Below are 25,755 nucleotides of genomic sequence, written 5' to 3'. Positions count from 1 at the left end.
GTCTATAAGGAAGCAGTTTAAAGGCTCTCAAATTATTTTAAAGATGATACCAGTGTTGTTGTAGAAACACACAAATTTGACACTAGGAGGCAATTTGATTTTGAGCCAATTGATACATATTTAACAGAATTAAGAGTATTATTTGCTACATGCGAATTTGATGGTAAGATTGATTCTTATTTAAGGGATCAATTAATTGTAAATTGCTACAACAAAAAGGTTCAGGAAAGGCTTCTTTGTTGTAGGAACCCCTCTTTGGATGAAACTTTAGAGTTAGCTAGAGGAATTGAGAGGTCTGCTGTTGCACAGAAAGAGTTAAATAAAAATAGAGCTGAAACGCCTGTTGAACATGTTAATGCTATAAGTACCAAACCAAAATTACAAAGTCACAAATCTCAAGAGGTCAAGAAGCAGTATGTTTGTTTCAGATGTGGTTCTTCAACACATTTGGCTAATGCGAAGAATTGTCCAGCTCTGGGGAAACTATGTACTAACTGCAACAGGGTTGGACATTTTTCACGAATGTGTAAAGTTCCTCGTAAGGTATCTACTATTGAAAATGTGGAAAATGTTTCTGAAACAAATGTGGGTGTGATTATAACAACAAAAAATTGTCCTTGCTATGGATTCAGATTTCGATGATGGTGGTCCACTATGTGATGTTACCATTGGTGAGATTAAGTTACAGGTGACTGTTGACTCGGGTTCACCGGTGACTTTCATCACTGATGGGTTATATTACATTGGCACCATGTTCATCTCGAGGAACCTGACATAAGAACTATTGCGTTTGGGGGACACACTATTGATATGATTGGTTTTTTCACTAGTAAGAACAATAGTTACTTACCTGTAATCTGTGGTTCTCCAGTATTGGTGTCTTTCATAGATTCACATGCCTGAATCATTCCCCGTCGTCGGAGTGGGAGTCCCACGGTACATAAAAAAGCAATAAAATGCTATAAATATATAGTAATACCAATAGAAATGAACCAGGAAGTAAAACAGCCAATGGTACAGTAGGCAAAAACTTCCACATCTATGACTCTCATAGTCATTTTGTATAGTCCAAAGTACAGCCAATCAGGCGCCAGCACCCACCAGAATGTTCTCCCCAGAGGCTCAGGCTCTCAGATTTTCTCGCAAGGAGTGAAGGTAAACCATAATAGCCTAGAAAGCCTCTGAGGGGAGGTGGGCGGGTTGCATGTGAATCTATGAAAGACACCAATACTGGAGAACCACAGATTACAGGTAAGTAACTATTGTTCTTCTCCAGTATTAGGGGTGTCTTTCATAGATTCACATGCCTGAATCAGAGTAGCTAGCAGTACATATCTTTGCTGAACAGATGCTCATAACACCCAGCTTGTCAGCTAGTAATGCAAATAACAATGCAAAGTGAATAAACACATATCATATAAAGCATAACATAATGCAATCAAGAAAATATGTGAAAACATAACATAAGAAGCGTCTGACAGCAGAAAACAAGGAGGTGGGAAACAGAGGCTCACCTTAATGAAACAGATTCCGTAGAACAGCTCGACCCACAGAAGTATCAGCCTCGCTGATGGACTCTAGACAGTAATGTCTGGTAAAGGTATGGCGACTCGCCCAAGTCGCCGCCTTGCAGATCTGCTGAAGCGGGACTCCAGCGAATAAGGCCGTAGATGAGGAGACTGCTCTTGTAGAGTGCGCTCTGGGCGCAGATGGTAAAGGTCTCCCAGCCTGTGCATGGCAAAAGGCAATGGCAGCAGATATCCATCTTGCAATAGTCTGTTTTGATACTGCCTGCCCTTTACGAATCGCACCGTAGGTAATGAACAACTGGTCAGAGGTGCGTACAGCAGAAGTTCTTTGTAGATAGAATTTAAGACATCTTCTAATGTCAAGCGAGTGTAAAGCTCTTTCCGCAGGAGTTTGCGGGTCTGGAAAAAATGATTGAAGAACAACAGGTTCGTTCAGATGAAAATCCGAAGGTACTTTAGGAATGTATTTGGGATTTGTGCGAAGTATGACAGAATCGCTAGTGAATTGGAGGAAAGGATGATGAACAGTGAAAGCTTGGATATCACTAACTCTCTTGGCGGATGTTAAGGCTAAAAGCAGTAATACCTTCCACGAAAGATACTTCAAGTCAGCTCGATGGATGGGCTCAAATGGGTGACGCATGAGTTGACCCAGGACCACATTCAGATGCCACAAAGGAGGTGGACGACGTACTGGAGGGAACATTCTAAAGAGGCCTTTAAAGAACTGTTGGATAATTCTTGATGAATACAGAGAATTGGACCCATCCTGTCGATATCTGGATATTGCAGCCAGAAATACCTTCAAAGTAGCATGGGACAGACCTGTTCGTGCCAACTGCAAGAAAAAAGGAAGAATTTCCTCAGGCTTTGCCAAAAAAGGGTGAACACCTGCTGAACGGCACCAGATACAGAAGCGTTTCCATTTGAGACTGTAAGTCTTGATGGTTGCGGGTGCTCTAGCTTTGGCCAACACCTCTTTACAGTCTGATGGGATGTTCAAGTGTGCAAACTCATGGTGTTCAGGAGCCAAGCCGCTAATCTCAGCGATGCTGGGTCCGGATGGAAGACTTGACCTTCCTGAACACTGAGCAAGTTCGGGATTGGATGCAACTGAATTGGTTTGCTCTCTGATAGTAGGAGGAGCTCCGTAAACCAATACTGGCGCGGCCATCTGGGCGCGATCAGGATCAGTCGGCAAGGTTCCTTCCTCATCTTCCGCAGAACCTTGGGGACTAACGGAATCGGTGGGAAAGCGTACGCAAACCTCAGGGACCAATCGAGGGAGAATGCATTCCCCAGAGAATTCTTGTGGGGGTGCCAGCTGGCGAAATTCAGGCATTTGCTGTTGGTACTTGTCGCAAATAGGTCCAGGTCTGGCCAACCCCACTGATGAAAGATGTGGTCCACTGTGTTCTGGTGAAGTTCCCATTCGTGGTTGGTGATTGTTGTCCTGCTGAGTGCATCCGCAAGGACGTTTTCCGTTCCCGGAACATGCACCGCATGCAACTGTACATTGTGGTGAAGAGCCCATGTCCATAATTCCTGCGCCTCTTGAGACAGGAGAAGAGATCGAGTTCCTCCCTGTTTGTTGACGTAGTGCATACTTGTTGTGTTGTCTGTTCTTATCAACACATTGGTGTTCTGAATGATGGCACAAAACGCCTTGAGGGCAAGAAAAATGGCTCTCAGTTCCAAACGATTGATGTGCCACAGTTTCTGTTGCACAGTCCATTTGCCACTGATCGTGAGGCCTTGCAGATGAGCCCCCCAGCCCTCGAGGGATGCATCTGTAGTGATGGTGAGACTTGGTGGTTCTTGAAGGAACGCATGACCCTGACTGAGATGACACCTCTGTGTCCACCAAAGAAGAGACTCCTTCATGAGTGGTGTGATTTGAATGAGGTCCTCGAAAGTGCCTGAAACCTGTTGCCACTGCAGGGCTAGTTCCTCCTGCAGCGGCCTCATTTGAAGCCGGCAATTTGGAAGTAATGGAATACAAGCCGATGCCATCCCCAGAAAGGATTTGTATAGTCGGACAGAAACTGACTTTCTTTGCATGAGATCTTGTGCTAGCCGACTTATTTTCATTTGTCTCTCCTTGGAGACGAAAGCTTTGCATTTGTGAGTGTCCAACATTGCTCCTAAGAATGCTATTCTTTGAGACTATTGCATTTGGGATTTGGAGAAATTTATTGTCAGGCCTAGAGACTGAAACAGGTGGAGACACTGGTGAAGGTGACGTTGAACGGTGCCATGAGAATTGGCCTTTATAAGGCAATCGTCCAGATATGGGAAAATTTGTATTCCCTCCAGCCGGAGGTGCGCAGCTACTGGAGCTAAAACCTTCGTAAAAACTCTTGGAGCTGACCGTAGTCCAAAAGGAAGGACTTTGAATTGGTAGTCCCTGCCAGCCACCCTGAAGCGAAGGAATTTCCTGTGGCGAGGTAGGATGGGGATGTGGAAATATGCATCTTGGAGGTCTAGGGTGACCATGCAATCTCCTGCTGTTAGAAGATGCAAAATTTCTTGAAGAGAGAGCATCCGGAACGTCAATTTCCTTAGATATTTGTTTAATGCACGAAGATCGAGGATCGGGCGCCACTCCCCGTTCTTCTTTCTGATCAGGAAGAACCTGGAGTAAAATCCTAGTCCTCTCATCCTCTGAGGAACGCTCTCGATAGCTCCTTTTTGTATCATCATTTTGATTTGGGTAAGCAGCTCCTTCAGGTGAGCTGGAGGCGGGCCCTTTGGCGGTACATTTGGGGGAAATTTTTCGAATTCTAGGGCATGGCCCCTGGCGACAATATCCAGGACCCATTTGTCCGTTGTTATCGACTGCCAATTGGAGTAAAATTTGGAGATTCTTCCGCCAAGTCTTTTGAGAGGGTGGAAAGACGGTGGTGGCAGGTGAAAAATTTCATTGTCGCTTGTCCTTGCCGCGGTAGGTAGCCTTACCCCTGTTTGGGGTGTATTGAGATCTTTTCTGCCCATAAGACTGGTAGCGCTGATTTTGGTAGCGCTGATTACCCTGACGGTATGAGGATTGTTGATGTTGTTGCTGGTATCCACCTCTATTGAAGGACGTTCCTCGTCCTCTCGCTCCTCGAAAGGGCGGCTTGTGAAATTGTAGAGTGCCTAAGGATTTGGCCGTTTCGGTATCCTTCTTGATAGTCTGTAAGGCCTCCTCTACCTTGGGGCCGAATAAATATTCGCCATCAAATGGCATGTCTAGAACTCGGTTTTGTACTTCCTGTCTGAAGGCAGTGGAACGTAACCACCCCTGTCTACGGAGAACCGCAGCCCCTGCTAATTGGCGAAAACCTGTAGATGCCACATCAACAGTTGAATCAATTATCTCTTCAGAGGTCCTTTGACCTTCATTGAGAATCTGGAGTGCCTCCGCCTTGGATGGCTCAGGGAGTAGATCGATAAATGGTGAGATGTCAGACCACATTTGACGGTCGTAACGACCTAAGATGGCTAATGCGTTGGCAGCACGGACAGTCGTTGCAGCCATGGTGGAAACTCGTTTTCCTATTGAGTCTAGGCGTCTGCCATCTCTATCCGGCGGCGCCGTAACTGCAGAGGACGGATTTCTGGCCCTTTTCTGAGCCGCCTGGACAATTACCGAGTCAAGTTTTGCTTGTCCAATGAGACAGGCAGGCGTCTTGTCTGGAGCTTTATATTTCTTATCAATTCTTGGTAAGACTGGAGGAATGGAAGCCGGCGTTGACATCACCTTAACACCTTCCTTCCAGATGAATTCCACAATGGGTATTGTCCTAATTTGTCGCCTGGGCTGATCTTTAAAATCGTAAAGGAAACATTCTTGTTGAGTATGCTCCATTTTCATATGAAAACGTGCGGTTGCACGCTCCATCAGCAAGTGAAAATTTGCTACATCAACAGGAGGGGAGGCCGACGCAGTCTGAGGAGATGTTGAAGGAGATTGGACCTGATAGTCCTCCCACTCCGATAAATCATCCACTTCTCCTTCTTCCCGTTGGTCGTCATCTTCCGAGGATTGCGGGTCCTCTTCGTGAGCAGGTTGTGGGTGTGAAGGTGGGCACACCGATGGGAGCACGGGTGGAGGCGTTTCCGAAGTTGGAGTTGCTTGTCCAGAACCTGCCGATTCCGAAGGTGGAAACCTCCGATAGTAATCGTCCAGCATAAATTGTAAGTTGGATATTAAATCCAAAGGCACTTGAGCAACAGGGGTACTGACAGGCATCGATACTTCAGCAGGAGAGTGAGAATCCTCATATTCATCATCTTGAAGTTTAATATGTAACTCCGATGGACTAGTGGCTTGTCCAAAAGTATTCTGGACCATCTCATTGTCACTGTCAGAATCCAGTAGTTGGTCTGGGACTTCAGAGGACACCTTGTGAGGTGAAACACGCAGGGGTGAAAGCCTCATTACAGTGTTGCGCAGTTGTTCTGCTGCTTGGCGTGGTGTTAAAAACACCGTCGACGGAGACCACACCTGTAGTGCCGGGCATGAGGATAACTGCGGCGTCGTCGGAGGGTTAACTTCCGATGGATTTGTCGTCGACGGATCACCTCTCGTCGACGGGACACTTTTCGGCAACGGAATAGTCGTCGTCGACGGGACACTCGTCGTCGACGGGAGACCTTTCGTCGACGGGACACTCGTCGTCGACGGGACAGTTTTCGTCGACGGGACACCCATCGTCGACGGGACACCCATCGTCGACGGGACACCCATCGTCGACGGGACACTCTTCGTCGACGGGACACTCTTCGTCGACGGGACACCCTTCGTCGACGGGACACTCTTCGTCGACGGGACACCCTTCGTCGACGGGACACTCCTCGTCGACGGGACCGTCTTCGTGGACGAGTCACTCCTCGTCGACGGTGTTATTTTCGTCGACGGCGTAGAGCCTGACGACGAGCTCGTCGACGGAGTCTTTTTCGTCGGCGGTAAAGCCTTTAAAGGCGTCGACGACGAGGCGTCGACGACGGACGTCGACGAAATAGGCCTCACAGAAACAAAAACCATCGTTGGAGATGCCGTAGACGAGGACATAACCATACTAGGTTTAGGAGATGAAAATGTTACCGTAGATGTCACTGAAGTCGTCGTTCTCGTCGACGAGGAAGCTGAAGAAGACTTCACAGGAGGCGGAGATGAATTCTGTGGTAACATCCTGTCAGAAGATAGGGGAAGCTTGAGTTTTTTCCCCTTTGAGGAAGCAGAAGCGCCTTCCATGCCCCTGGAGGTGGGGACAGCCTGAGAAGTGGAAGGTTGATCCAGTCCTTTAGCAGGTGGTTGTTTTTTAGGCAGTTTAGCCTTGGGAGATGACATTCCCTCAGGCGCAGATCTCTTCCTGGAGGCTGAAGTGGAAGCAGAGGTGACACTGCCTACTTCAGAAACAGGATTAGAAGAATCCTTTAGCCTCTTCAACCACAGCAGTAAACGACCCTCTCTATCTCTGAGAGTCTTCTGAGGCATGGTTCTGCAGATCTTACAATCAGAGGCCTGGTGATCTGGGTAGAGACAATAGATACACTTTTTGTGTGGATCCTTCTCAAAAAGCCGAGGCTTACCACAGCAGTCACAGGCTCTGAAGAGAGATTTCTTTGAAGACATCCTGAAGAGAAGACACAGATGAAGTTAGAAGTTAGAAAAACTGAGCAGAGCTCAGGGAGACTCCCTTCACACGACGTGCGGTAGAAAATCTGAGAGCCTGAGCCTCTGGGGAGAACATTCTGGTGGGTGCTGGCGCCTGATTGGCTGTAGTTTGGACTATACAAAATGACTATGAGAGTCATAGATGTGGAAGTTTTTGCCTACTGTACCATTGGCTGTTTTACTTCCTGGTTCATTTCTATTGGTATTACTATATATTTATAGCATTTTATTGCTTTTTTATGTACCGTGGGACTCCCACTCCGACGACGGGGAATGATTCAGGCATGTGAATCTATGAAAGACACCCCTAATACTGGAGAATATTAAGTTTGAGGATAGACAGATTTTTACTAAGATTTATGTGGCAAAGAAAGGGTACAATATTTTAGGACGGAGAGACCAAGGAAAATTTGGCATGGTTTTACGACCAGGGACTTCTTGTCCAATCTCTCTTGTTGACATTCCTAGCCTTAAACCTGATTTACAACAGCTTTTATTGGATCATCACAAACTTTTCGAAGAAAGACTTGGTTTGGTACATAATTTTGAACACAAAATTATTTTGAAAAAGGATGCTACACCAGTAATTCATAAAGTAAGGAATGTTCCTTTATCCATAAGAGATAATTTGAAACATTTGGAGAATTTGTGCAAGGAGAAAGTGATTGAGCCTATCAATTCTTCTGAATGGATTTCACCAATTGTCATAGCTAGAAAAAAAGATACAGGTGACATCAGGCTGTGCATCGATCTGAGATCGCTTAACAAGAACATTTTGATTGACTGTTTTCCTCTTCCTAAAATTCAGGAGATGCTTGCTCGTTTAGGTGGTGCTAAACATTTTTCCTGCATAGACTTGGGATCAGCTTACCATCAAGTGGCACTCAACAAAGACTCTCGCCCACTAACAGCTTTTAACACACCATTTGGTGCATTTCAATTTTTAAGGATGCCTTTTGGCCTGGCTTCGGCCGCTTCAGTTTTTCAAAAATTAATGTACAAATTATTTGGTAGTTTCAAAAATTTACTTGCATACCAAGATGATATTTTGGTATTCTCTAACAGTACTGAAGAACATTTGAAAATTTTATGTGATGTTTTATATGTTTTTGAAGTTCAAGGTTTCACTGTAAAAAAAGAAAAATGTAAGTTTTTTTCTCAACAGCATTGATTATTTAGGGCATCATAGCTCAGACATGGGTATTAAACCTACATCTGAAGTAGTCAAAGCCATTATTGATAGTCCTGCACCTGTTAATAAAGACCAACTCAGGTCTTATCTAGGTTTGTGCGAATATTATTCGTGCTTCATTGATCGCTTCTCATTCCAAACGGAACTGTTGAGAAAATTACTTAGAAAAGGTGAACTTTTCACATGGGAGGAAGTTCAATCACTTGCCTTTTCAAATGTAAAATATCTTATTTTGAAAGCCCCAGCTTTACGTTCTTTCAGGGAGGATGTTCAATCTATAGTCACTGTTAATGCTAGTGGAGTAGGTTTGGGGGCTGTCCTCACACAATTGGTGGAAGGCACAGAACATACTATAGCCTTCGCTTCTAGGTTACTTACACAATCTGAAAGAAAATATAGTACAATAGAGAGAGAGGCTTTAGTCTGTGTCTGGGTTACTAAACATTTTGAGACATTTTTGTGGGGAAGAAAGTTTCTTTTGGTCACTGATCATAAACCTCTGGTATTTTTATTATCCAAACGTGATCATGATAAAGTGAGTCCCAGACTTGTTAGGTTGTTATCTAAGATGTTTGAGTTCAATGTCACTATCAGACACATTCCTGGAGGCAAGAATACACAAGCTGATTATCTGTCCAGATTGCCTTTAACCTGTGAAAATAGCGAGCCTATAATTGATGACACTGAGTGTATGATAGTTTTGGTGGATGGTTTAGTTGTTTTAGAGGAGGTCATTACTTGTTCTGAATGGGTTAAACTTTCTCAGGAAGATAATTTACAATGTTCCATTAAATAATACATAACTAAAGGCTGGCCTGAGGAAAGGAATTTGAATGATGTGTTAAAAGTTTATTCTAAAATTAAAGATGAACTCACTATTGAAGGTGATCTTGTTCTAAGGGGCAGATTATTGGTTCCTCCTAGTAAGCTTAGATTGAAGCTCATTAATTTTGCTCACCAGGGTCATCTTGGTATGACTGGCACGAAAAAACGTCTTAGATTATTTTATTGGTGGCCTGGAATGGATGTGGAGGTTGAAAATTTTGTTGGTCATTGTGTAAGCTGTTCTATGTCTGACAAATCTTTGAAGGTGCGTAATACACCTCTTCATCCTGTCACTTTTCTTAATGGTCCTTGTCAGAAACTAGGCATAGCCTTCATTGGTCCTATGTATAATCTTCTTCCCAATTTCAGGTATGCTTTGGTGGTAGTGGATTATTTCTCAAAGTGGGTTGAATGCAAATTTATTTCGGAACCTTCCACAGCTATCGTGGTACAAATACTTTGTGATCTTTTCAGGCATGAAGGTATACCCAAAACATTAGTCTCCGACAACGGGGTTCAATTTATATCTCATTGTATTCATACATTCTTTCAGAGTATGGGTGTCAAACATTTAACTGTTGCCCTTTACAGTCCTCAGGGAAATGGTATGGTAGAAAGGGTTAACAAAATGATTAAGGAGACCATTCAACAAGCTGTCTTACAGGGTGAAATAATTCAGGAAGCAGTTCAAGAAAAATTATGGAGTTATCACAATTCTCCCCATTATGTTACAGGTGTTGCACCATTTATGTTACTCAAAGGACGTTATGGTTCTTCTAAACTTAGTCCCATTTGGGTCCTTGAACATACTGATGCAGTCAATGACATTCCTGATTTCAATCAGGTACGGTTTTCTGTTGAAAATGCACAAAGGAAAATGAAATTATATTATGATTCTAAAAAAAAAAGTAAAGGAAATTTCATTTTCTGTGGGGGATTTAGTCAAAATTAAGAACAGTAGGGGAAAAAAGGAGTGCAATCTAATTGTTTTCCTCAAACACAAATTGTAAAGGTCTCAAAATATTCAGTTTTGGTTGAGAATGGTAAGTGGTGGAGCAAAAGAAATGTGGTTTTAATGAAAAACAAGGATTTTTCTAATTCAATTCATAAAAATTCAGTGAATGAAGGATTTTCTACGAATTTAAACATGTCTATACCTAATCAATCTCTGACTGCTCCTCACAGTAATGGTGATGATGTTTCTTTCACATATGATCTCGTTAACAATGAATCTTGTGATGTTCCATTACCTCTGGAAAGAGGAGGTGGTTCTGATGTTTCGGATAATTCTGTTGGGCCTAGTTCCAGTGTTAATGTTTCTATTGTGCCCAGAGGAAGTAGTAGAATTTCTCGTACTCCTCATTATCTCAAAGACTGTTTTACAGTAATTTTTCTGTTTATTTTATTCTGTTTCACTTTTTGTAGTTTCTCTTTTCTTGTTTTTAGTTTTTTGTTTAAGAGGGAAGATGTGTTATGTTCTTACTTTCCTTGCTATGGAATGTATTAGGGAATCAGAACGTAGATGGGGTTCTAGGTTCGGGGGTCTGGTTCTGGAGAGCGGCAGTTGCACTGCACTGAACCTGTAAGCTTCATCTTCTATGTGCTGCGTGCTTTTACCAATAAAATAGACAACTAGTCTATCTTTAAGTTACCCTCGTGTGGAATTCTTCATTTAAAGACACGACTAGATATCTAAGGGATAGGTATTGGGAAACCCCCCGAACGTTAATCCTTTTGTGGAGAGAGCCCTTTCAAGGCATGGCCCGAGGAGACAACACAGACAGGTGGGCTCTGTGTGTGCTTGCGGTACTGGGGGGACATGCCGTGCCTGCATCCCTGGCCTTACTTCCTGCGGTACTAGCTGAGGCACGAGCGTGCGACTTTCCCCTTTGGCGCTCTCCCCCCTACCGACGAGGTGGCTTATTGACATATCTCACCCGGCCTCGACAATGGCTAAAGACAAGGAACCCCAGTCACACCGCCAAGGGAAAATGGACAAATACACTAAAGTGCTCCCTCCACACACTGAACCTGAGGCAGACACCGCAAGTGCACCAGACAACGCTGCCATTCTTCAGGTGATCCAGGCCTCAAGAGAAGCTATTGAGGGCAAAATGGCAGAGATACGATCAGACGTGACCCTTCTCCGGCAAGATGTTTGCAATATCGCGGATCGCGTCACACAAACTGAGGGCCGCATATCCGAAATGGAAGACGCGACGCATACCTCTAGGGGCGATATCAAAGAACTACAGGCTACTGTGAGGGAACTCGTGTGGAAAGTTGACGATGTGGAGAGCAGGGCATTGAAAAATAACCTCTGCTTTGTCTGAATACCTGAAGGACAGGAGAACAATGACCCCATCACTTTCTTGACGACATAGATGCGAGATGCTCTTCCGGGGGCTAAGTTCTCTACCTGCTTTCTCATCGAATGGGCACATAGAATGCTGGCTGCGAGACCACCACCTGGAGCTCCACCCTGCCCATTAATTGCTCGATTCTTAAACGATCAGGATCGAGATGCAATCTTGAGAGAAGTGGGGAAACTTGGGGAACTCAAGCTAGCCAATTCCAGGGTCATGATCTTCCCGGATTATTGAAGGGAAGTACAGAAAATGCAGAGGTCCTTTGACTCCATGAAAGTCAAACTCAATACATGCTTCTCTTCCCAGCCAAGCTCAAGGTGATATTTCAAGACTCGACTCAGTTCTTTCAAACACCTGGGCCTGGATAGAAGAATGCCCGAGGCTCGGACTGAAGGTTAGCGGAACCACATAGCATTCGGGAGCCCTACCACCAAGATGGCAGCTCAGACCACAGAGGGGGAAACCGAGATGGCGTCTTACAGCAAGAAAATCGAGACGCATGGGGACAATGCTACCAGGGGCACCGTATAGATGGAGAGATCCCTGGGGGGGAGGGGGGGGGGGAGGAGCACGGGCTGCCACTGGAGACTCAACTCATGGAGATAGTACTCATGCTGACCAGTCTGACCAGGACTCCCCGGAGGATACAGATGGTGATCACCTCTTACTCATGGCTATCCACCAGGCAGAAGGGACTGGGATGACTGGCCGGGAAGTGGAGCCAGATCATCAACAACAGCAGCACCACAGTGGCTAAGAACAGTAACTCATGGGCGCGGCAGAAGAATCAACCGGCGATATAACACCGGTGAAGGGCCAACCCCCCTCAGATTTGTCTGTCAAGGAAGGAACTGTCTGAACCATCTTCCTAAACTAGAGACATATCCTTTGCAGTTTTGGTTGTTAGTTGGAGTTAGGGGGAGGTGAAGGGGGAGCGACAGACACCTCAATGGACACCTATGCTTGTTATTTTGGTGATTACAGGGCTGAGTGTAGGATACATGAGGATGTGGGGTGGAGGGGTTAGAGAGGGGAAGGGCAGGGAGTTTGAGGATTCTTTGGGTGACATGGGGCAGGTGAGGATGTGGGGTGGGAGGTTCGGGGGGTTAGGAGGGGAGGTTGGGTGTTTTTGGTTCAAAGATTGTTCATGGTTATACACAGCAGGTTATCTCTTACTGCAGAATCAGCTACAACTGGTTAGGGACGACACAGATAGGATACACTCCTCCTGTGAAGCACACGAACCACAAACCGGATGGGTGATACACCATACACTGACATGGAATGTTAACGGCCTGGGAAGTAAGATTAAGAGGGGATTGGTGAACAGATTTATCAATCGACTCAAGCCTGACGTAGTCCTCCTATAAGAGACTCATCTCCAAGGTACCCATTGTGCATCTTAGGAAGAGGGGCGTACACAACACTTGCGCATGCGGGCTTCTCCCCCGGTGCTCGAGGGGTGGGGGTCCTCATAAGGAAAACCCGGCTTTTTCACGTAGGTAAAACATGGGCGGTCCCTGGGGGTACATATGCAGCGGTATGAGGCACGTGGGGTCGGAGGGACTTCACACTGATTAGTGTATTTGTCCCGCCGCGCTTGCAATCCCAGACACTACACTCTGCAGCTCAGATACTGTTAAGATTCAGACTCCTCTACCCATATATTAGGGGGTGACGTCAATGACGTGATTAATCCCCTGTTTGACAATCCAATCAGGCGACGGGTACTCTGACACCTACTACACTGGCAGACTTTGTACATTCCTTGGGCCTGACTGATCTTTGGCACAGCCACCATCCCTTTGACCATAGTTACTCGTTTTTTTGCCGGGGCTCATAAGTCCTTCTCCCGGCTTGACTATCTTTTTGCGCCGGCGGGAAAAGTCATCATGTCCGTAGATTATCTAGCAAGAGGCATCTCTGATCACTCCCCCATTACAGCTGCAGGTTGAGGGTAGGGAGCATAAGCCCAAATTGGATTGAAGATTAGACGTTTGGGAGCTACGTGATAAAAACGCAGCGGAGACCGTTGCTGTAGAGACTAAATTGTTTTTTCAAGACAATGAAGGGTCCGTACCCTTGGAGGCCACTCTTTGGGAGGCTAACAAGGCGGTGCTCTGGGGGAGGTTGCAAGATGTAATTGCCCGTAAGCATAGAGAAGAAATATTACAAATACAAGGCTTAGAGAGCAAATTGTTAGAACTAGAAAAAGAAACATCCCCAAATACCGAGGCAGAGACACTCAGACAATTGGAGATCACACGCAGAGAATTTCGGGCCCTAGCGGAGGGAGAGGCTTGCATGCAAATTCTAGCCACCCACCACAGACTATACGAAACTGGGAATGGGACGGCTCCTAGCCTGGTTAAGCTGGAAGGACTAGGAAATGAACTTGGTGGACCAAATTGAAGAGGGGGAGACATGACACCACGGCGCCCGCAACTGCAGATGCGTTCGCAAACTATTATGCCAACCTATACTCGGCCCGTTCAACGACAGATGGGCGCAAAATAGACAACTATCTCGCTGGGCTAGATATACCCACTTTGCAAACGGAAGACACAGATACTTTGGATGAGGATATTACCCTAGAAGAAGTTACGGCCGCTATTGCTAAGCAGAAGTCAGGGAAAACCCCAGGGCCGAATGGACTCCCAGGGGAATTTTTTCAAACAAAACAGCTGTATTCTTGCCCCCGCCCCCTAAATTTGTTTTTAGCGGCAAAAGATGAGGGATCACTACCCCCAGACCTCTGCCAAGTCACCGTTATGGTCATACCAAAACCGGGTAAGCCCCCAGGGAGCTGTGGCTTCTATCGCCCAATTTCGCACCTTAATGTTGAAACAAAGATATTGGCCTCCATATTGGCCACGTGCCTTCTGACGGTTAGAGAATCCCTTGTACACAAGGACCAGTCGGGTTTTATGCCCAAACGCGCTACACGTTTCAATCTCCGTAGACTAGCAAACTGGCTAGATGTGACTACAGGAAGCGCGGTCCCCCATTTGCTGCTAACGCTTGATGCTGAAAAGGCATTTGACACAGGACACTGGCTTTTCATGAGGCGGGTCCTCTTAAAATTGGGCTTTGGGCACAAATTCCGAGCGTGGGTCGATATTTTATACACTAACCCCAGGGCCAGAGTACGAGTAAATGGTATCAAATCGGCTGAGTTTTCCATCCAAAGGGGGACTAGGCAGGATGCCCGTTGTCCCCCTTGCTTTTTTCACTTGTTCTAGAACCCCTTGCATGCCTGATTAGAACACACCCAGACCTCTCAGGGTTCCGGGACCCCGCGGGTCAGCTGTCGGATGAACGCATCTCACACTACGCCGATGATATTCTGTTGTATGTCACTAACCCGGATAAGACTCTCTCAATTATTGTGACGGTAACCGAAGCATACGGCAGACAGGCGGGATATAAGGTTAACTGGGGAAAGTCAGTCCTCTGCCCATTAGCAGGCCACGTTGACATGCAGTCCATACCAGCACGTCTCCCGATGACCAAGGAGGACTTTAAGTATTTGGGTCTCTACATCTCCGTAGATGTGACAAGCTGCCTCTCCCATAACATTCAACGAGTCTTAACAGAGTATAGGAGTGATGTGGCTCAACGGTGACGCCACCCCCGGACACTGCTCGGTAGGGCGGCTTTGTTTAAAATGATCACCCTGCCTAAGACACTGTATGTCCTCCAAAATACGTCCCATAAAATATTGGATGCAATCTTCAATACTATAAACTCCGAGCTGCACACCTTGCTGTGGGACGGAGGACACCCTTGAGTGTCGCTCCGAATGCTGCAACGTACCCAATATAACGGAGGAGTTGCTCTACCAGATATTAGGGCATACTATAGAGTGGCACACCTAGTGGTTTTAAACGGATGGGGACGTGCGCCGCAGCACCACCCCACATATGCCTTAGAGAGACTCCAATTTCACAAACGCTCATAACCTTCACTACATTTATGGGGGCAAGGGATTAGAAGCCTTCTACCCGCAACGCAGAGAGTGAATGCGGCATGGAGGGAGGCCGAACTGGAGATGCGCTAGCACATTCGGCTAACGCAATCCACACCACTATGGGAGGGTAGACGCATGCCCGAGCTCGTAAAGCTGCTGGGGTTGAGAGATGGGACGCTATAGGCATCACTACCCTGGGAGACAACGCGGCAGGCGCTCTGATGACGTTTGCAGACCTGCAATCAGACTATATTTTGACGGATACGCAGCACTACAAATATGCTCAAATCCGACACGCACAGCTGGCGCAGAAAACTGAATATCGCGGAGCTCCCAGAATTAGAGGATTGGTTACTACAGGAATAGATATAGGAGAAAGCAGTGTTTTGGACCTACAAGACTCTAATAAAAAATATACCTGACAGACTAAAGACGCTTCGGGGCAAGTGGGAAGACCTTATAGGTCCACTAGAAGATATAGACAGGGAGATGGCAAAGATGCACCCCAGAGAGGTGGCGATTAAGCTCTGACTTAGATTAGTCCAGTTCAAAATCCTTCATAGGGTTTACTATGACCGGACGAAACTGCATGCGATGGGTAGGGCATGGACGCCGGAGTGTTTGCGATGTCACGCAGAAAGAGGCTCCTTCATTCATACGTCAGCAGATACATCGTTACTGGATGCAGATAGTGCTAGAGTTAAACACTGTATTACACGTACAAATCCTGATGAACCCCCAGATATGTTTTGTTGGGCATCAATATCGATGTTGACATTTCTAGGTATCAACTTTTACTTAGCAACCTGGGTCTTATAGTGGCTAAACGAGATATCGCCAGGTACTGGGGAAGACCCAATCCTCCCATACTGAAAGAGTGGAGGTCGGGTATGGATATGTATATGGGAGCTGAAAAAACGGTCTATAAAGCAAGGGATGCCCGCAGAAATTTCTGAAAATCTGGCAACCATGGCTGAGCTATTACAATTTAGAAATGGAAGAAAACGGGAGAGAGGCGGAAGCCAGCATTTGAAACAGGGCGGGGTGGGGGGTTGACTCTCCTAAGCCTATACTCCACCAAGAGATCTGTGAGCCATCCCATTCTGGGGGGAGGAACTGCCGCCGCGGTCATAAGGGGGAATTGTATTTCTGCTACTATTGTATCTTTATCATATGTAATCTTTGTCACCTGTAACAGATGGACGCTGACCGAGATATCTGCTGAACTGTTTTGATAAGAACCAATAAAAATAGTTAAAAAAATAAATAAAAAGAAGTACATATTCCACTTTTCTCACTTCCAATGGCTGATCTATCGAGGAAATAAAATTATCAATTCATATTTTGGAAAAACGTGTAACGTTGCCTTCACTCATCAAAGTGAATCAAAGACTTTAATACGTAATGGGATTGCAACTAGAGACCAGGGATTGCATGAATTGATTCTAACAACCTATTGCCTACCGCCTGTTCTTTTGTGCGATACTGAATGCCTTTTACACACTGCCAGGGTACCAAGGTCAGAACGTGTACGCAGGGTTTATTATCCAAACAAATACATTTGCTTTGCACTTCCCTCACCTTATTTCTTTGGTCTTCTTAAAGACAGGTTTCCCTTCATCCTCCTCACCAATGTCAAATAGGTCGGAGTACAACTCTTTGTTGTTGTGATCCACCTGGAAGAGCGCACAGCGATCTGCATTCACCAGGTTTTTTGCATAGATCTGTATTAAAAAACGTAATGAGCACACATTAACTTTATAAGTAACACCAAAATATATACATATTGATTTATAAATATCAGCAGCCCTACATGCCAAGAACAGATGGTGGGCTGCTGATTTTATATCTATGCATAGAATAAATAGTAGTACCCTCCTTATTGGCGGTTGCCCGTGCCAGCTGCAGAAGGCTGAAAGAGAGTTTTGAGAACAGCCTGACCTACAGCAGCTTGCTGTTTTGAGTGTACATCCACGCAGTAGTGTTTGGTGAATGTGTGTATGGTGGTCCATGTAGCTGCCCTACATATGTCCTCTAGAGGAATGTTACCTAGGAAAGCCATGGATGCCCCCAATTTGCGTGTGGAATGCGCTCTTGGGGGAACTGTTAACGTGCGTTTAGCCTTTTGATAACAGATCTGGATGCACTTAACAATCCATCTGGCTATACCTGATTTAGAGATGGGGTTGCCTTTGTGCTGTGGAGAGAAGGCAACGAACAGTTTTTTTTTTTTTTTTTATAGAGTTTTATATAGCGCAAACTTGAACCGAATCAGTTATCAGAGCGCTTTACATAGCACCAGTTCCGTTACATGAGGACACACTTTCATTGTTTTTTTTTTTTTTTAGGCACGGGGAGATTGAGTGATTTGCCCAGAATCACAGGGGGTTTTTGGCGTCGTTACCGAGACTCAAACCAAGCTCCCCAGGTCCGAGGTCGAGCGCCTTAGCCGTTAGGCCAACCCCTGTTTAGTTTTCCTGAAGTCTTTAGTCCTGTCTATGTAATACAGGAGAGCCCTCTTCACATTAAGTGTGTGCAGTGCTCTGTCTGCCACTGAATCAGGATTGGGGAAGAATACAGGTAGTTCGATAGTTTGGTTTATGTGGAACTGTGACACTACCTTGGGCATAAACTTGGGGTTGGTGCGGAGCACAACCCTATTAGCATGAATTTGAATGAAAGGTTCCTGAATAGTGAGGGCTTGTAGCTCGCTAACATGTCGTAGCGACGTAATCGCGACCAGAAAAGCCACTTTCCATGTGAGAAATTGTATCTCACAAGAGTGAAGAGGTACAAATGGTGGGCTCATGAGCCTGGTGAGGACTATGTTGAGGTTCCAGACCGGCGAAGGCGGGTGTCTTGGAGGAATGACTCGTTTTAGGCCCTCCATAAAAGCTTTAATGGCTGGAACTCTGAAAAGGGACAGGTGCTGTCTATTTTGCAGATAAGCTGCCATAGCAGCTAAATGTATCCTGATGGAACTATACGCTAGATTACACTTGTATAGGTGCAGCAAGTAACATATGATGTTTTGCGTGGAAGCATCAAGCGGATTTATGTTATTATTGGAGCAATAGATAACAAAACGCTTCCACTTTGCCGCGTAGCAGGCCCTGGTGGTAGGTCGCCTAGCCTCCTTAATGATGTCCATACAGTATGGAGGCAGGTCCAGATAGCCAAACTCTATGACCTCAGGAGCCATATTGCTAGGCTCAACTGTTGCGGATCTGGGTGCTGAATGTCTCCATGGCTCTGAGTGATGAGACTGGGCGTGAGTTTTAGGCGCTGGTGGGGAACCACGGAAAGTTCTAGAAACGTGGTGTACCACGCCTGCCTTGCCCATGTTGGAGCAACCAGGATGAGCGTCATGGAGTGTTGCCTCAGTTTGCGTGCCACTAGCAGTATGAGTGGCGCTGGAGGAAAGGCGTACGTAAATTTGTTCGACCAGTTCATCCATATCGCATTGCCCTGAGACTGCGGGTGTGGGAACCTGGCGGCGAAGGTGCGGCATTTTGCGTTTTCGTGTGTGGCGAAGAGGTCTATCTCTGGATGACCCCACCGCTGGAAATATGGTTGGAGCACCGAGGGGTGTATCTCCCACTCGTGCATCTGATGGCTGTGTCTGCTGAGCAGGTCCGCCATCTGGTTGTCCTTGCCTGGGAGATGTTCCGCCATGAGGAACATGTTCCTTTGAACGGCCCACTTCCACATGCTCTGGGCTAGATGGGACAGCTGTGGAGAGTGTGTCCCTCCCAGCTTTTGGATGTAATACATCGCAGTCATGTTGTCTGTCCGGATCAGCACGACTTTGTTGCAGAGATGCAACTTGAATGCCTTCATTGCCATGAAGATTGCCATCAGTTCTAGTAGGTTGATGTGCATCTTCCGCTGCTGCGGTGTCCATAGGCCCTGCACTGTTTAGTGGAGGACATGCGCTCCCCAGCCCTGGAGAGATGCATCCGTTGTCAGCACTATCTGTGGCACAGGCTCTTAGAATGGTCGTCCCCTGCAAAGGTTGTGTGTGTTCCACCAATGCAGAGAGTTGTATGCACGACCGGTCACCAACACTAGGTCTTTTAGCTGCCCATGAGCCTGGTTCTACTGTCGCGCTAAGCATTCCTGAAGCGGACGCATGTGTAGCCTCGCGTGGGGGACTATGAAGATGCAGGAGGCCATCATGCCCATGAGTTGCATGAACACCTGCGCTGGGAGTGAGTGTTGTGGCCTGAATTTTTGAATCAACACTTGCATGCTGTTGACTCTCGCTGCGTTTGGTTGCGCCGTGGCAGGGAGCGTGTTGATTTCTGCGCCCAGGTACTGCTGTACGTGTGCGGGGTGAAGATGGGATTTTTGGTAATTGAGCGAAAAACCCAGACTGTGTAGGAGGTGAATTGTGCGGGACATGTGGTCGGCGCACTGCTGGGCTGACTTTGCCTGTACCTGCCAGTCGTCCAGATACGGATAGACATGGACGTTTTGTCTTCGAAGATGTGCGGCTACTGTTGCTAAGCACTTTGTAAACACTCTGGGGGCAGTAGTGACCCCGAAAGGCAGGACCTTGAACTGGTAATGCTGGTTGTTGATGGTGAACCTGAGATATTTCCTGTGACTGGGGTGAATGGGAATGTGGAAATAGGCATCCTTCAGATCTAATGTTGCTAGAAAATCTGCTTGACTGAGCAACGGCAGAACTTGCTGCAGCGTGAGCATCTGAAAGTGTTCTGAGAGGGTGTATTGGTTTAGAGGTCTGAGGTCTAGAATGGGCCGGAGAGACCCGTCCTTTTTTGGTATTAAGAAGTACAGTGAGTACACCCCTGTACCCTGTTGTTCCAAAGGCACAAGTTCTATGGCGCCTTTTTGCAGCATGGAGATGACTTCTTGCTGCAATAAGTGCATGTGCTCAGCGGACATAGGATGGTGCCTTGGGGGTATGTTGGGTGGAGTGGAGGTTAGTTCTAGACAATAACCGTGTTGTATAAGTTGTCTCACCCACCTGTCCGTGGTAATGCTTTCCCAGACTGGCAGGAACTGCTGGAGTCTCCCCCCGACCGGTGTTATATGGTCGGGGGGCAGTGACAAGGCGTTACTGCTTGTTAGTGGCTGAGGATCTGGCATTATTATTTCCACGTCCTCTGCCCTTGCTGCTGTTCCCACGGTCTCCACCCCTATTGTTCATGTTATAGGTGGTTTGTGTGCCTCCCTTGGTGTATTGAGCTGGTTGCGACGCTTGACCCCTTGAAGCTCCCCTGTTACCGGAGCGACGAAAGGAACTGCCCCTGAACTGCTGAGACTGCAGAGCTCCCATGGATTTCGCAGTGTCAGTATCCTTCTTAATTTTCTCAAGAGTGGTGTCTACCTCCGGACCAAACAGGAAGTCAGGATTTACTGGTTGATTGAGCAGGGTAGTCTGGATCTCCGACTTAAATCCAGAGATGCGGAGCCAGGCATGCCTCCTAAGCACAACGCTAGTGTTTATGGCCCTAGCTGCTGTGTCGGCTGCATCCAATGCGCACTTAATAGACGCGTTGGAGATTAACTTCCCTTCTTGTATAAGCATTTCAGCTCCCTCCTTATAAGCATCTGGCAGGTGTTGCAGTAACTGCTCTAACGTGTCATAGTGTGCCCTGTCATATCTCGCTAACAGGGCTTGGGTATTGGAGATTCTCCAAATATTAGCAGCTTGAGACGCTACACGTTTTCCAGAAGCCTCTAAGATCTTGGATTCTTTGTCCAGAGGGGGAGCATCACCTGTTGTCTGAGAGTTCGCTCTTTTGCGAGCATTAGCCACCACTAAGGAGTCCAGTGGGAGTTGGCCCTTAATGTAGGTAGGGTCTACGGGCGCAGGCCGGTACTTCCTCTCAATCCTTGGGTTCACCACCCGTGCTTTAGTGGGCTCTTTAAAAATGTCACTTGCATGTTTGAGCACACCTTTGAGCATAGGCAAAGTTTTGATAGACCTTTCTGATGTGGAGAATGTATCAAAAAGAAAGTCTTCTTCTACGGGGTCAGCGTGCATATCCACGTCATGGTTATGTGCCGCTCTCTCAATTAGATACAAAAGGGGATGATGGACGGAGCGTTTGAACAAATCAAAGACTCACCCCCAGTCAACTGATCTGGGCTTAATCCATCACCATTCTTTAGTTCACTCAGCCACCCCAGTTCAGACATGGCTATATGCAAATCAGTCTGACCCTGTGCCTCGTGGGAACAGTCCAGCCCGAACTGCCAAGTCATGTCTTCCCTGGACCGGAAACAAGCATCCTGGGACCGGTTTCGGATTCATAATCCTCATCACCTTTTGTGTCGCTTTGTTCGCCCTAAGTGTGGCAGGGTATGCTCAGACGTGAGTCCCTTGCTCACTTGGCCACTGGATTCAAGATAGCCTGGCTGATGAGGATTATGAATCCGAAACCGGTCCCAGGATGCTTGTTTCCGGTCCATGGAAGACATGGCTTGGCAGTTCGGGCTGGACTGTTCCCATGAGGCACAGGGTCAGACCGATTTGCATATGGCCATGTCTGAAATGGGGTGGCTGAGTGGGCTAAAGAATGGTGATGGATTAAACCCAGATCAGTTGACTGGGGGTGAGTGTTTGATTTGCTCAAACGCTCCGTCCATCATCCCCTTTTGTGTCGCTTTGCTCTCTCAATTAGTGCGTTGAACGCAGCAGTGTCCTCAGTAGGCGAAGGCTTGACAGCATATGAAAGAGTATCAGGGGTGGTGTGAGGGTCAGCAGGGTCCACAGTGTCAGCCCACGGCTGGGACTCATCCTGATCAGTATCAATGGGATAGTTGAACTGGTCCTCATTGTCCCCTCCTTCCACATCCTCAGTGGTATATGTGGGAGAGTAGGCATATTCTTGACCATATGACTGCACGGGCTCAAAAAGTATAGGAGAGGTGGTAGAGTCTCTTTTTTTCTTCAGCGGTATCCTATAATGCTCCATAGGTGCGTCAGGCCTGATCTTACGTTTGTAAACTGTAAGTTTACCTGACTCGGAGTCGATGTATAATTTCGACTGGTTGTCGTGGGACGGTGGCTGGAACACAACGTCTTCCGTCCGAGGCTGAGCGGATGCAGCAACTGACGTCGACTTGGCGGATCCGGTAGCCTGTGCACGTTGAACAGGTTTAGGCCGTGCTGTTGGGGGTAGTCTGAACTTTATCGGCGCCGTAAGCATCGGCGAGGGACTGACTGCCTTCGATGGAGGCGGTGTCTTCGATTCGACCGACTTCGACGGTTTAGTGCGTTTGAGGTCTTGCGTCGAGTTGTTGTTGCGCTGCAGGAACGCCCTTGTGCTTCGACGCGGTAGGGTCTTTCGATCAGACTATTGGCTTCGGGTCGAAGGCCTTGACCAGCAGCGGCTTCTTCAACTTCGGATAGATGGTGTTCCGGGCTTCGAGTCCTTCGGAAGAGCCGCCATCTTTGGGGCCGGAAGTCGACGCCGACGGGAGCGTGACATGCTTCACTGTAGACACAGGCGTAGTCGATCCGATCTTCGGTTCAAAGCCCCCTTATGACCCCGAGGGGTCGATCGCATGTTTGGACTTGGAAGGTTCCGAAGTCGTCGAGCCGATGGTTGTCTTAACCAGTGTCGGTTTCGATTTCATGTCTTTTTCTTTCAGTTTCGATTTCTCCACTGAGCGTGGGCGATCGACCGAGGACTCTTTGGAAATGTTCGTAGTCGGGCCTTGAAGCGGGACTATAGAACGGTGTTGAAGATCTTGGCTAAGGCCTTCTGGCGATGCCTCGACCTGAGCCGTGGAAGATCTTTATGTGGCCCCGCTACTGCGGTTAGGCCTAGCTCCTCGCTGGAGGAGTCATCGACGGCTCCGATAGGTTGTACGTCGTCTCCTACCTCGACGATGTCTTCATCATGGACGTAGAGTTCTCCCTCGTCCTCGTTGAAGGTGGCGTCCGGCTCCGACGCAGGATCCGAGAGTTCCGGATCCTCTTCTTGTACTTGTTCTTAGTCGTCACCCCCGAAGATGTTTTCTGGGTCTGGTGCCGAGTCTCGCGCCGACTGTCGTGCAGCGCGTCGAAGACGGAGAGTTTTCTTCAACCTGAATTTCGAACAGGCCATGCAGCTGGCCTCGTCGTGGTCCGGTGAGAGACATTTGTTGCACACCGGGTGCACGTCGATGTGGGGATATTTCGAGTTGCAGACGGGGCAGCGCTTGAACGGACTCCGTACCATCGTCGAGGGGCCTTTGGCGTCGAAAGGCAAAAGCCTTCCGAAGTCGAGTTCAAAGAAACTGGAAAGGTAAAGGCACCGAACGAAAGACAATACAGACGCCCCTAAGGCCTTTTGGCCTCGAAAGAGTAACTTTTAATATAAATTCCGAACGTGAGTTAAGAAGTACATCCGAACCCAATGGCAGGAAAAAACAATCTGAGCATGGAGGGGATGCCCATGCGCACTGTAGTCCAGGGGAGGAGCCACCTATCTCGTGATACTTCGAAGACTCTTCCAGGACAACAATGTGCAATCATCCGGACCCAACACTAGGCGGCGATCTATGCATAGATATAAAATCAGCAGCCCACATGCCTCGAACATTTTGTTTTTTAAATAGATCACTAAGCAAAAACTTTAGTTGTCTTGTCTCGAATACTCTTTCGCACAGTGTCATGCCTTCCCCAAGGCATCAGCTTAAGGAAGATCTACTTTGACCAAACTTTCCCAATTAGACTGAAGCACTGCCAAATGGCTCCTTGATTAGGGGAGTATCTCGGGTTTAGAAAGTGGGGTTACATGTTATGGAGTAGCATAGCCTGTAAGTGGGCTAAAAATAATAACATTTCAATCACAGTATAAACACTGAATAAAATGACAAGAAATACATTTGTGGCAATTTTTTGGGGGGGATAGTCAATTTTATTTATTTTACAAAGAGAGTGATGTTGAATACAAACAGTACAGCATGGTAGGCAGCACCACAACATGTGACTTCCGGTGAATAGTACAATTACAGCAAAATACATAATCATTTTCCCTCCTCCAGGAGGCATATAGAGCTAGACCCAAGGAAGCAGGGGAGTCAATCAATCTAACATTCGCAACCATTTGCCCCAGACTTTTCGGTGTTTGGCTGGGCAACCTCTGACTTCACATAAAGGTAGTTCCTGTGCAGCGCACCAGTCCACTCCTCAGCGCCACTTAAAGTGGGCGGAGTGGGGTTCTTACACGCTGCAGCGATGTCGCGTGTGTCTGCTACCAGAGCAGTTCCCAGGAACGCCTTATTTGCCTTGGATTCATCTAACCCGTCAGTGATACCCAATAATATGTTCAGGGGGGTGTGTAGGACTTTCTATCCCAGTACCTCTGTGAGCTCTGCTTCTAAGGAGGCCCAGTAAGGGGTTATACGTGGGCATGACCATACCGTATGAAAGAAATCTGCAGGCTCGATACTGCATCTTGTGCATGTTGGATGCAGAATTAGGCTCTGTGCAGGTGGCTGGGGGCAAGGTAGGAGGCGTGCAGGTAATAGAGCTGGACCAGGCTAAGTTTAGCTGAGACAGTGATCGCTTTAGGCGCCATCAGTGCATCCCGCGAATCCTTTGCTTCCAACGGACCCAGCTATGTCTTCCATCTATTTCTAAGCTGGTTGAGGGAAGTAGGACCATTATTTGTTAAGGACTGATATATGCGTGTGAGACCACTTCTCCCGAGGTTACCCATCATGATCTGGGCTTCAAGGGGACTCTGTTCTGGCAGTGAAGTGCTGGGTTTTATATGTGTGTCTAGGGCGTGGCGGACTTGTAAATATCTGTAGAACTGGGATGGGTGAAGTGAATATCTAGTCTGCAGGTCGGCAAAGGAACAAATATGATCACTGACCCATACGTCTCAAAGTTGCGAGATGCCAATGAGGTCCCAACCCCTAAAGCCATCCAGACCCCCAACCTCCTGTAGCCCATGTACCCTGCCAAAAGTGGTGCTTGCTGGGTCAATTTGTCCTGCCATTGAGTGTGTTGTAGGGAGGCGTGCCAGGCCAAAAGGACTTTACGGGTCACTGTGGGGAGGTCCCTCGGGGATGGAAAATCCATATAACATAGCTTGAACCTGGGAGAGGCCCAAGTCTTTAAGTTCAGTCCTGTAGGCCGGGTCAGACCATCCCCCTATTGAACTAATCGTGTATTACCAGGTGGCAGGTTGCAAGATAGTACAGGTAGAGGTTTTTTTAAGCCCATGCCTCCGTCA

The 25,755-nt window shown here is 47.1% G+C and overlaps 1 protein-coding gene across 8 annotated transcripts in view; it reads right to left on the bottom strand.

Moving 5' to 3' along the window:
* PDE10A (phosphodiesterase 10A) overlaps positions 1-25,755 on the bottom strand; it is a 1,305,213-nt gene that overhangs the window by 510,598 nt on the left and 768,860 nt on the right. For all 8 annotated transcript variants that reach the window (XM_078648625.1, XM_078648626.1, XM_078648627.1 and 5 more), the window contains one exon: positions 17,129-17,271. In XM_078648625.1, coding sequence (XP_078504751.1) covers positions 17,129-17,271 — 143 coding nt within the window. The remainder of the gene's footprint in view (positions 1-17,128; positions 17,272-25,755) is intronic.

This window comes from Lissotriton helveticus, chromosome 6, assembly GCF_964261635.1.
Source record: "Lissotriton helveticus chromosome 6, aLisHel1.1, whole genome shotgun sequence".
Classification (NCBI taxonomy): Eukaryota; Metazoa; Chordata; class Amphibia; order Caudata; family Salamandridae; genus Lissotriton; species Lissotriton helveticus.
This window is presented reverse-complemented; position numbering and strand designations above follow the sequence as displayed.